This window comes from Ambystoma mexicanum, chromosome 9 (genome assembly GCF_040938575.1).
Source record: "Ambystoma mexicanum isolate Mex_15411 chromosome 9, UKY_AmexF1_1, whole genome shotgun sequence".
NCBI classification, from domain to species: domain Eukaryota; kingdom Metazoa; phylum Chordata; class Amphibia; order Caudata; family Ambystomatidae; genus Ambystoma; species Ambystoma mexicanum.
Window position 1 is genome coordinate 441,909,048 of NC_090931.1, and position 13,256 is coordinate 441,922,303.

General features: G+C 49.4%; 1 protein-coding gene across 4 annotated transcripts in view; it reads right to left on the reverse strand.

Moving 5' to 3' along the window:
• STYXL1 (serine/threonine/tyrosine interacting like 1) overlaps positions 1-13,256 on the reverse strand; it is an 863,427-nt gene that overhangs the window by 570,884 nt on the left and 279,287 nt on the right. For all 4 annotated transcript variants that reach the window (XM_069614942.1, XM_069614941.1, XM_069614939.1 and 1 more), the window contains exon 3: positions 5,363-5,424. In XM_069614942.1, coding sequence (XP_069471043.1) covers positions 5,363-5,424 — 62 coding nt within the window. The remainder of the gene's footprint in view (positions 1-5,362; positions 5,425-13,256) is intronic.

Below are 13,256 nucleotides of genomic sequence, written 5' to 3' on the forward strand. Positions count from 1 at the left end.
GTTGGTTGCGGAATGTTTTGTAATATCCGCTCCCAAGGCCGTCTGGGCCTGCGGCTTTATTGGGGGGCATTGCTGTTATGGCATCACTAATTTCCTGTTATATGGGGGCGTGCAGAGCTTTGTTATCTTCCTTTGTAATCTGGTGGAGGGAGATCCTCAAGAGATACTCTCTCTGTGTTTGATGATTTAAGTGTTCGCTTTCTAACAGTCCTTGGTGGAATCTTTCCATTATCTCGAGTTTCCCCTTCTCAGTTGCGCATAGCCCCCCTTTTTCGTCTTTTAATTGGACTATGTAATTACGGGAGTTTTGTTTACGGAGTTTGGCCGCTAGGAACCTGTTTGCTTTACTACCCTGGGCGTATGACTGTTTGGTGTTAATCAGTGCTTGTGCTGTGCGTTCTGCCACGTGTGCTTCTAACTGGGCTCTTGCTCTCCGGACCGCTCTGAGTGTTTTTTGGGATTGCTTAGCTTTGTGTTGAGTTTCTGCTTCATTTAGTGCTGTTTCCAGCTTCTTTTTAATGAGTCCTCTTTCCCTCATGTACGCTGTCGTTTGTGAGATAAGTTCACTCCAAATCACTGCCTTCCCGGCATCCCAAATTACCCCCCAGTTTTTCTCCCCATCATCGTTTTCTTGGAAGTAGTTCTGGATCGACTCCTCTATGTTTGCTCTGAGGGCCAGGTCCTTCAGGATCATCTTGTTAAGTCTCCAGGGTCTACGGTTTTTGTAGATGATCCGGGTCATCTCCATTTGAACCAGTAGTGGGGCGTGGTCCGACACATATTGGACCTCTATTTCAACTTTGCTAATACACAGGATCAGGGCGGATGAGACCAGCACCAGCAGGTGAATTCTCTCTGTTTACAGTGAAAGAACCTCCATGTCTCTATCACCCACAGGTCTCTAAAGAGTTTGCCTAACGCCTGCCTGTTTCTTGCTTCTGCTGCCGTGGTTGGGAGAGTTTTGTCCAATGCAGAGTCCATGACACAGTTAAAGTCGGCCCTGATTATTATGTGACCTTCACACCAGCACCCCAGAGTTTTTAGTATATCCCTCAGAAATAAGTCCTGTCTCTCATTCGGGGCATAGATTGCAATTAATGTGTATAGTTGTTCCTGTATCATCCCCTTTAGTATTAAATACCTCCCTTCTGGGTCCCTGTATATTGCCTGCTTTTTAAATATCAGATTGGCTCCGATCAGTATGGCTACTCCTTTGGTCTTTCTCCCACCCGAGGACAAGTATTGTCGGGGGAACGCTCTATGTTTCAGTCTTCCTTCGTCCTCAGGGAGGAGGTGTGTTTCTTGTAAAAAGGCGATTGAGGTCTGCAAGTCTATGAGTCTCGTGAGGATGGAGCAGCGTTTGACTGGCGAGTTTAGGCCTTGTACATTGAGCGAAACCAAGTTCAGATCAGCCATTTAGTTTTTGTTTGTGTGCCTTTGTCTTCCAGTGTGCTTCCTTCGGTCGTTTCTTCCTTCCTTCCTTGCCTTTACTGATCCGTGCCATCCCCCCGACTTGCTGAACTTTATGATTCTCCTTTTCCATCTCCTAGTTCCCACCCCCCTCCCCCAGTACCCTTCAGATCAAAGTTCCTTGAAACTTCCTCTGCGCCCCTACTTGGGCGGTGGGTATCACCTTTCCTCCAACTTATGCGCCGCCAGGACTTGTGTCTGTCCTGCATTGGTTCCAAGATGGTTTGTCTCTTCCCTCCGTCAGAGGATAGTGTTGTCCTCTAACATGCATCGCCTTTTGTCTGTCCTTTGTTCCGGGGTAGCGCGCTCAGCGTTTCTTGGTTGTCTATGGCATGGCCCCTCCAGGGGGCCATGATCATTTCAGTTGGTGGCTTCTCCCTTTGCCTTCTGTGCCACGCCTCTTGGTTGGGGTAGCTGACCATTCCCACTGTTTGGAGTTCCCACTTCTTAGGCTGCGTGTGGGGTTTGCGTCCAGGTGCAGCTCATCTTCCTCCAGGCGCAGCAGCGACACACCCTCCTCGCAGGTGGTGATGCGCTGTTTGCCCTTCTCAGGCGAACTGCAGGCCAAAGGGGTGTGCCCATCTGTAGGTAATTCCTTTGGTTCTTAATTCCTTTGTTACCGGTGCCATTAATCTTCTTTTGTGTAGGGTAGACAGGGCCAGATCTTGGAACATATGGACTTGGGACCCGTTGATGGTGACCAGTTGTACGTTTCTTGCTGCCCGGGGGATTTCCTCCTTCAGCATGTAGGAGGTCATCGCCAGCAGGACGTCCCTTGGTCTGGCTCCCAGCTCTTTTCTTGGGGGGCCAACTCTGTGCACTCTGTCTATGAGTATGTCTTCTGGTTGGGAGCCTGGTAGGAGGCTACTGAAGCATGTTTGCATGGTCTCTTTTATGTCTCTGTCGCCAATTGCCTCGGCTAAGCCCTTAACTCTTATGTTGGATCTTCGGGATCTGTTTTCCAGATCCTCTGCCTGGAGTTCCAAATTGTGCGTCGCTCTGGCAATCTGTTCTAGTAATGTGCTAGACTGTTTTGAATCTTCAGTGATTTCCGAGAGCCCCGCTTCCGCTGTGTCTACTCTTTCTCCTAGGTCCGTGATGTCCTTTTTTACCTCCTGAATGGAGGAGCGAAGTTCCTCCCTTATTTTCCCTAGTTGGTCTTGGAGGGACTCCATCATCCGGTTCTCCATTCCCTGAAGACATTCTTTGAGATTCCCTTAATTCAGTGCCATCTTCGTGGGTGCTTCCTAGGAATGCTGGGTGTCGCGCTCTTCTGTTGTTGTGTGGCCCTGCGGTTCCTTTGTCCGGTACCGTCTCCAACAGTGTTCCAACTGTGTGTTTTGGGCTTTATACGGGGGGCGTCTTTGGACTTGGTTCTTGGCATCTGTATCTGGCCCAAATGGGGGGGGCTTTGGCGACGCAGCCTCTATCGAATTTGTTGTTCTGCTGACTTGATTACCTTGGTCCAGGCATTGTGGGGGCGCTAGGTGGTGGGTTCCCCGATCCGGTGGGGCCGGTGCATTCCGTTTCTTGTTGGGTGCTCCTGGGTGGGTGCTGGGTTTCCCGCACCTCTCAGAGGGCTTGACTGTCTGGTTCCTGGGTAGACCCCCTTGAGCACCGCACTATGGTTATGCTTTACCTTTTGGGCACACACCACCCCGGTTTTGTCAGCGGTATACGGTGCTGGAGCGTTTACTGGGTAAATCACTTGCTGTGGGCCAGGCCCTCCTTCCGTGTGCCCTTATGCGGGTTCTCTTGTTGGGTGGTGAAGGGCCTGATCAGGAGGCCCTTCACTAACTTCCTATAGTCCTCCTGCATCCCCCGCCGTAAGGCTGTCCTGCCGGTTTCGGGCGTGTTTTTCCGGAGGTCTCCTGCAGGCCTATTGTTGCTGCTAACCTATTTGGGCTTCTGTGCCCCCGGGATTGCTCTTTGCATTTGGTGCCTGGAAGCCGCCGGGCGTTGTGAGTTACCGGCTAATATGTGGAGTAGCTTTTGTGGGTTATTGTTTTGTATGGGCTTGGGGCTCCAATTAGTGTTCCCCCGCTGAGGCGTGTTCCTTGGGGGCCTGTTCACTCTCCCCACACCGTGGGGGAGAGCTGGGGGCCCTCCGCCGTCACCTCTGGGCTATTTGCCGGGTCCCACTCTTACGCGCTCCTTCCTGGACTGCTAGGTCGTGAGGCTGGCAATCATGCCCCACCGGCGTGCCTGAATCTAGTGCCTTCACTATGCATTCCCAGGCGCTGGGTGTCTGTGGGGGCTCAGTTTCGTTCTCCAGCCCGCCTCGGACCGGCGCTGCTAACCCATGGGGCCCTCGAGCTGCGGCTATTGTGCACACTTACTTCTGTCCTTACGCCACCTCTGGTCCGGGCACCCTCCGCTCCCGCCTGGGTGTCTGCGTTTTCTGCCTGTGGGGTTCCTTCTGATACTTCGCTTGGTTGGCTGTGGAGGGCTCACACCGCCGAGATTTCCTCCTGGTTCAGCTGGGGACGGTACTCTCCCCAGGTCCACGCCTTCGGCGTGCTGCGGTCTCTGGGGCCGCACTCTGCTCCTTGAAATCAGGGCCGCCGTAGTGTGCAGGCGGTCCCGGCCACTCTGTCTGCCGGGGAAGCACCGCCGGGTCACCCCCACTGTGCGAGTGTCTCGGGACAGCCTCTGTTAAACTCGCGGGGGGTGTCCCGTCTCTCCTCTGGAGCCCTCTGTGAGCCCTGAGCTGGTCACCTCACCCTCCCTCACCAGGGCCGGGGCCCCGCTGCACCTTCTGCCACGTCTGTTACGGGGCTCGCCGCTGCCTTCCCCTCGTCCGATTACCGTCGGAATTGCGGTCAACATGGCTTTTCGGTCCACGCGGTTGTGCTAGCTGCTGAGGGAATTACTTTCCGCTGTTTGGGACTGCTTCTGTAACCGTTCGTTTTCCCGCTCGGGCGGAGCTTGGAGGAAAGCGAATATCCTAGTCTGCGGCCATCTTGGAATGGGATGTATGGTTTTACCTTTTCTTGTAGGTATAGTGAGCCAGTCAGTTATGTGCACTGCTCGATGAGTGATGCATAGGTGGCTCTTCCTCCGACAGGGAGCCAGTGGAGGGTCCAGAGAGCTGGAGAGATGTGGTCTCTTTGACCCAAGGCAAGGAGTTTTGAGGCCGCGTTTTGGGCTCTTTGGAGTTTGTGGAGTGGATATGCCGGGGCACCTAGGTATAGGCAGTAAGCACCGTCCAGTCTCGACATCACAATAGAAATAACTGCGGCAAGTTTGTTCGTGAAGGAGAGGTAGGGACAAATGCGATGAATTTTGTATATTTTGCAACTAGCGCCATGATGCCAGTAGGTGGCTAAGCACTTTATAAAATCCCAAGCATAAACATATATGAAGGGTGTGACCTAACATACTGCTCTTAACACCCCCCCTCAGTTCCTTTCCAATGCTTCATCCCAAATCATCACCTAATCAGACCAATAAGGATCTCAAAAGTGATTAGGCAGTAAAAACAAGTACGTTTTGATATCAGTTGCTTGGGTTTTGTGAGTAATTTAATCGTTTATTCAATAGCTTCTGAAAAATTGATTAAGCAACAGTTGGGAGAGTACCATCAGTCTTCATCCTTGGTGTAAAGCTATGCACACTACCTGTAACACACATCCCGTATGAGCAGCGCTCAGTTGCTACCCAGCTACGCTCACTCACACTGTATAAAACTCGTACATACATGCATTCAAACAAAAAGGTAAACATTGTTTATCCCAGTACATACATTACTAATAAGAAAAACTTTTGGAAATTCTTCAGGAAAGTATAAACATCATGGTTTGCAGTCACTTGTTTCGTAGGAGCAGATACAGTTGAAAGAGTTCACATTCTTACCATTGTGGAACTTTCGTAAACGTCTTGAGTACTGTACCTTGTCAACGAATTTAGCTGACACCACATGGCTCTCGTTGTATTCCCTCTTCGTGCGGCAATCTGTAAATAAAGGGGAAACACATTTCTAGGATTACCTACTATAGGAGGCCCAGATAACAACACGTCCCACAGCTTAGTACCCAACCCAAAACCAACATACAATTGAATCAAATTTCAAACAACAGAGTATTGCCAAAGTGAAGAATATAGTATGTGTAAATGTTCATAGCCAGCTCTTTTTAAAGTGTTGGGTTTTATACATATCGCAGGACTGTGAGAGACCTGAATAGTTTTTTTAACAGTCAAATAATTTCAGAGCAAAGGATGTCCACGTCACGTCCTCAGCCGCACTAAGTCTCCATATCTAAGAATGTTACATACACCTGGATGCATTGCTTGACAAATGCATCTTCTGCTGTGACAGGAATTGTTGCTACAGATAAATGGTTAAACATCGTAGTGTAGCATTACCTAATACTCAACTGCTTCCTATCATCAATTATGCAAATTTAAGGGTGACTTGGACTGTGAGGAGTAACAGACTCACCAGTTATCCTGCCATATGTGGACCCCACTAAACTTGGATTTTAGTTGACCATTTCCTGTGTAATTGTTCACAGACAGCAACGTCCCCCATCCAAAAAGCACAAAATTATACCCAGACTCCAACCAACTGGGTTGCTGTGTGCACACCAAGATGTTTTGTTTTCGCTCTTTTATTCATCATGCCTATTTCACACTTAGAAATCCCCCTAATCATCTTTTTGTCACAGATGGCCTCAAGAACACACCAAATGTCACAGCTAGATCAAGGGTTTTTATGATGTATGTAATCAAGGGGCTCTCTAATGGCCGGCCATCCCTCTCTTGTCTAGAGACGGGCATCCCCCTAACCCCCAACCCAGGCATCCTGCCTCAACCCTGGGATGGCCGCTAGAAATCAGTAACCCCTACTTTATAAAATCTGTCTTATCTAAGAGTGATAGCCTAAAAGCAGCACCTTTTCTACCCAAGGCTCTTTCAGGGAACAATCTAGGTGGTGGTACTCTAAGTTTCCCACAGATGGTATAACGTGAATGAAGCTTGTAATATATAATGTATGCAAGGGGACTGACCAGTGTATTTTGGAAATGCACAGGTCATCTTTGAGGATAAGGTGACCTGCAAATTTCTGAAATGAATGCAAATGAAAAAAGTGCAACCTTGTTTTTAATTTGTGTTAATTTTTGAGAATCTGGCCGGAGTTTAAGGTATCAAATGCTAATACACCTTAATCAAGAAGATAGTAGATTGACCATTAGACATCATAATAGTGTTATTCTCACCTGTTTTGTTTTTCAAAGAGTGTATGGACATATCTTATTTTTCTCACCAATACACTGAATGAAAAACCTTGAACGCGGTGAGGCAGTGATACACACATACTCGGCTAAATGATAAACTGGCTCTTATACGGCCCTTTATTCATCAAAAGCTTACATAAACGAATAAATGCAACACAGATCATAAGTGAATAAATGAAGCAAAGAACTCTAAAGAAAATACATCACTGTTGGCGCAACTTTAAGGAATGCCCTCATCTCACCAGAATCTGCTGAAAAGCCTTGAAAACAGCTAGGCAGAGAGACTTCGGCAGCCAACAGGCCTGGAGCAAGTGTCCCCCCCCTTACAGGCTAAACCTTTTGTCTGACCGTTCCAGCGCCCCGCATTTTAAGCCCTCTGCAAAAGTGGGGTGGCACCTTCTAGAATCCTCTGGCCTGAGTCTCTGCTTGTTAGCAGCTCACGTGCACCCACGGCCGGAGTGACCAATGATAACCTCAAGGAGCAGGACTCTTCCCTTTCTCAAGAAAGCAGCAGAAACAACTCTGTAACTCATCCTCAGTTTTGACAATGTGCATGGCAACCTTATCAGGTACCAGCTGGCACCTGCGTATCCCAGTCTTTTCGCGCACAGTGTCCTTGGATGAGCAATACAAACCAACATAAGCAACGAATAACGTTGAAAACATGTCTTCCAGTGAAATAGTGCGAGAGATGCTGAAAATATGTTTATAGTTCAGAGCAAGTGCAGCTTCCACTGGGGCATGGAGCGAATGTCCATTATTGCCCCGAGCGCACCAGAATGCACTGCGCACCAGTGCTATGTTTTAGCTCAAAGTATTACATCACTTTATTAAGAGCCTGATCACTGGGACATGGCTTACCGGTTGTCTGGTTGCTGTCACATGCTGTCTGGTTACTCTTCTTGGGGGCACCAGTTCGCAAGACACCCATGGTGTCTTCTTGAGGTTAGTGCCAAGCAGTTGATAATTAGGCAAGGCCGGGGACCGGTACCCCCAGACCACAGGCTCATCTCCCAGCCAGTATTAACGTGATGAGGAGGCAGTGGAGACCACTGAACCGGGAGGTAGTTGTTTTGTAGCAAGGCACTGTACCAAGGTAACCATCCCTGAAGCAGTAAAGAGGGAAAGGGGCCAAAGAGGAGGCAGGCTAGAGAGGAGAAGGAAAAAGCAGGAAGAAGGAAGGCAGAGGAGGGTAAGGAAGCCTAGAAGCAGGTGGAAGGAACAATAACGAGCAAGTAACAAGGAGCAACAAGTAGCAAGGTGCAACGAGTAGCAAGGAGCAAGGGGTAGCAAGGAAAACAAGCGACCAGGGCTACTTGGAGCGTTAAGATCCAATGCATGGCAATTCCGCTGTCTTTTTATAGTGGAAGAACCGTTCTGGCATTGGTTGCCATCCGGGCAACCAAACGCCATTGTGGCCAATCACAGGAGCCCTTTCCATGAGGTGGCGCCATGACGTAGGCGTGCAACCCCGGAGAACCCAGAAGCATCCGCAGCAACCGTGGTGCCCCCCGCAGTCCGCCGGAGTGGATGGATGCCCGCCTGCACCAACGCGGGTACAGCCGCAAAGAGGCCATGGACAAGCGCCGGCAGTGAGCGGTCCCCCAGGACCTGCAGGTAAGTGACGGCGGGGCGTAACACTCTGCCCCTTCTGCGGGAGCCGAAACAAGGCAGGCTTCCATGGATATTGTTGATGGAATTGACCAATCAACCTAGGAGCATGCACTTGTGAGGCTGGTTCCCAAGTACGATCAGAAGGAGCATACCCATCCCAGTCGATCAGGTAATACAACCGTCCCCTGCGGACATGCAAATCACAGATGGAACGGACAACATACTTGGGGTGGCCATCGACATCCACAGGAGCAGGACGAGCGGGCAGCCTTCCATAGGGATCAGGTGTGAAGAGCTTCAATAGAGAGACATGAAAGAGCGGATATATCAGCCATATGGCAGGCAGCTGTAGCTTGTAGGCCACAGGAGAGATTTTGCGAAGTACATGAATAGGACCCAATAATTTAGGAGCAAGCTTGGTTGGCAGGTTACACATGGGCAGGTTCTTGGATGACAACCACACTGTCAGGAAACGACTTTCCCGGAAACGTGGGGATGTGTCTTAGTTTGGAGGGCCGGGGTCACCACCCAGGGTCCTAAATCTGCCCAAGCTCCAGGCTGTCAACATTACGGAAAAGAACACAGCTCCATACTCACTGGCGGTTGCCATGGTGACGGGTGAAGCCTTTCATTGCATTCCACCATTTGAGAGAGAAGAACAAGTTACTTACCAACTGTAACGTTCTTTAGATTGGATGTTCCTCCCACCTATTCCACATCTTAGATATATCCTTACCTTCAGCTTTGCTGCTTCGGAAATGTTTTCTCTCTCCACCAGAGGGCGCTCCACTCGAGGCGACGGCATCGATGTCCCTTCGCGGCATCCGTCGAGTGTCGACGTCATCCGTAGTATAAATGCCTCGAGCGCGCCCGTTGGTCTCAGTTCTGTTTTTTCGTATCAGAGCCCATGTATTCTAAACAAAGGCGTGCCTCTTATTGACCCAAGCCTTGAAAGAATGTAGAGTGTAAACCATGTAAACTGTACTGTGGGGTAGGATGGGGGGGTCGATGAGGAATACGTGGGAGGAACATCCAATCGAAAGAACGTTACAGTTGGTAAGTAACTTGTTCTTCGAATGAATTGTGTCCTCCCACGTATTCCTCATCTTAGATAGACTCCCAAAGCAGTTTTGTATTGGAGGCGGGAGTACAGATGCCTTTTAGTCATGTGTCATGATGCCTGCCCCCGGGAAGCCAGACCAGGCCCAGCAACCCCGGAAGCAGGCATCATGCCATTTAGAGCATGCCCAAAAACCCCAGTTAGGGGCTGTTTGGGTGCAGTCCTGGCGCCTATGGCGCCAGGCTCATAAGGATAAAGTCAGTCCTGGCGCCATGGGCGCCAGGCTCATTTCAGAAAACTTACCTAATGCAGACCATGCTGCATACTCACCTGGTGCAGACCATGCTGCACGAAGCCACAAGCCAAATGGGGCTTAGGAGGGACTATTTACTTAAGGGACTACTTTTTTCTCGGGTGGGGGCTGTGGAAGAATACTTACCTAGGACTTCTTCCGAGGCTATTTAAACCACGCCCGGACAGCCACACGTGCTTCGCGTTATTCTGCATCCAGCAGTGTAACGCTCACCGTGCCTGCAGCAGCTTCCAGTCTTCTGCCACGCCCGCTTCAAGCCCGGAGCTTCTAGAAATAAGAAGAAAGAAGGAGAAGAGGTTAGAACAGGAGCATAACAGTAATCCTTACCTGAATCCTTGATCCATCACGCACTCGAGCTGGAAGAAAGAAGTCACACGTGCGTCGCCTCGCATCTCGCAGCGCCGCGCTGAACTCACCGGCCTTCGCTGCATCTCCGCATTCCATCGCGATCTTCAGCATCTCCCGGCCGCTCGCCTACACCTAGAGAGACAAGAACAACAAGGTGAGCTAAGGGAAAACAAAAGGACAAGTAAGCAAGCTACCCCCAAAGACTTACCGGATTACCACGGGGGATACTCACCTCATCTCGGGTCGGCGCAGTTAACTCTGCATCACCGCCGCACCCTGGCCCCTAAGGGGAAACCACTGGACACTACAAGCTACCCCCCCAAAGACTTACCTGATTTACCGCAGGGGGAACTCGCCTCATATCGGGTAGCCGCAGTTAACTCTGCATCATCGCCGTACCCCGGCCCCTAAGGGGAAAACCACTATAGACTTCCCTGACTCTCACCAACTGCCCTTTGGACTCTCCGTGTTGGTTAAGTTGGCAACCTACAAGGAATCGGAAAGAGTGAAGATCAGACATTTGAACTCTTACAAACTATTGGATCCTAGAGTCAATACTGGAACTCACTAATTCCTCCACGCCAGTGAAGTAACTGGTCATCTACGCGCCCCTGCGCTCGATGCAGGATGGAGAGCCCACCTTTCTAAACCATCAGGTGAGAACAAGAGGGAACATCGGGAGTGGTCAGTGGGCAGACAACGGGAGTGGAAGGTGGGTTAACGCTCGAATTACGGGAGGTTAATTCCCTTTCTCCTTTGCAGAAAGATATTCATACGAGCCGACAAACGAAGTAAGTGGGGGTGTCCAGTCAGTCGTCTCGGCTCTACGTGGCACCAGGCCGGTCCAGATCGACGTCCCAGTGGGAACCAGGTGAGCGTAACATCATGTACCGAATGTAGTACAGATTTGGCAAATAAACCTCCTCGAGATGTAGTTGAGTCCAAAGCATAATGTTTGATGAAAGTATGCATGGATGACCATGTAGCTGCTGCACAAATATCTTGCACAGGGACACCCCTCTTAAGTGCTGTTGAAGTGGCTATGCCCCTAGTTGAATGGGCTCTTAAGCCCTCGGGGGGATCTTTTCCAGCTAGCCTATAACACTCTGTTATGGCTAAAATTATCCATCTTGATGATGTTTGTTTGGTTACAGCTAGCCCCAATTTATGGCCAGTGTATCCCACAAAAAGTTGATCACACTGACGTATCTTTGACAATCTTGAGATGTAAAAGCTTAGAGCTCTTCTGGGATCTAGCCTATGCAGTCTTTCCTCTTCCTTACATGTGTGAGGAGGAGGGTAGAACACAGGTAGAATTATTTTCTGTGACAGATGAAAGTCTGAAACTATTTTTGGCAGAAAAGATGGTTTAACTCGAAGGACAACTTTATCTTTATGAAAGATGGTGTGAGGAGGACCACTCGAAAGTGCCTGCAACTCACTTACTCTGCGGGCTGATGTCAATGCAATTAAAAGTATAGTTTTTAATATAAGAGGCCTTAACAGACAAGAATGTAAAGGCTCAAAGGGTGCACATGTCAGAGATTTAAGTACCAAATTTAAATCCCACACATGAACTTGAAAAGGTACTGGTGGAAAAACATTGTTTAAACCTTTTAGAAATTGTATTATTAAGGGTATCTTAAAATAAGATGTTTCTTCTGATGAGCGCTTGAAGATAGTTAGCGCTGCTACATATCCTTTTATTGTCTTAACCTGGAGCCCCAGATTAGCTAAATGTAATAGAAAAGATAATACCATTGGAATGTCACATTCAAAAGGATCCACATTTTTATCCCTGCACCAGTTACTGAATTTATTCCAACAACAGCGTTACAAAGATTTTGTTGCTGGCCTTATGGCTGAAAGCAACACCTCCATAACATCATCCGGAAGGCCCCAATCCTTGTATCTCAACCTCTCAGATGCCATGCGTGAAGGTTGAGTATGTTGACCTCTGGATGGAGAACGTGACCTCCCTCTTGCGAGAGAAGATCCTCTCTTTTTGGAAGACGTATTGGAGGGCAGATGGACATGTCGAGAAGGTCCGGGTACCACGTTCTCCTGGACCAATCCGGGGCAATTAGGATCATGGTTTTCCTGAACTTTCTCAACCTCCTGATTACCTGAGGGATCACAGGGACTGGAGGGAACGCATATAGAAGAGGAAATTCCCATTCTACTACAAATGCGCCTCCTAGAGCTCCTCTCGGGGGAAATTCCCTTGAGCAGTACAGTTCACACTTCCTGTTGACAATGGTCGTGAACAGATCCACTTGAGGGGTTCCCCAAAGGGCGAAGATCTCCATAAGGACTTCCTCAGCTATCTCCCACTCGTGAGAGACTGTGCTCTGCCTGCTCAGAGCGTCCGCCGCTGTGTTTTGCTCTCCTGCTAGGTGAATGGCAGATAGAGAGATCCCTTCTTGTATTGCCCAGAACCAGAGCTGCATTGCCTCTCTGCACAGTGGCAGTGACCCTACTCCTCCCCTCTTGTTGAGGTAGTACATGACCACTATGTTGTCCATCATGATCAGGACATTCTTTCCCCGTACAGAGGGCAGGAAGGCCTTCAGAGCTAGTCTGATCGCCCTCAGCTCCAAAAGGTTGATGTGGAGTCTGGACTCCGATGGAGACCAACAACCGCTGATTGTCAGATCGTTGGTGTGGGCTCCCCACCCCGTGAATGAGGCGTCCATCACTATAGTGATCTCCGGCCATGGCTGCCAAAAAGATTGTCCCTTGAGGATGTGTTCTTTGCAAACCCACCATTGTAGGTCCTGAGCTACTCTGGTTGGAACTTGTAAGAGATCTGTCATTTCCCCTGAAAATTGGGACCATTGAGTCCTGAGAGCCCATCGAAGGGATCTCATCCTCAATCTGGCCTCTGGCACCAGAAAAATGCAGGATGCCATGAGGCCTAGCAACCTGATAAAATCGAAGGCCGGTAGATACTGGGCATTCTGGAATTTTGTCGCCATCTGCAGAATGTGGTGAGCTCTCTCTTCGGGAGGTGAGGCTTTGCCCGAACGAGTATCCAAGACTGCTCCAATAAACTGGAGCTTCTGTGATGGTATCATGTTTGACTTTTTTAAATTCAGAGAAAACCCTAGTTTGTGAAGGAAGTGGCAAGTCTTGGATAGATGATCCTGGACTTGTTCTGGAGAACGTGCCCTGATCATCCAATCGTCCAAATAGGGGTAGGCATGAATCCCCC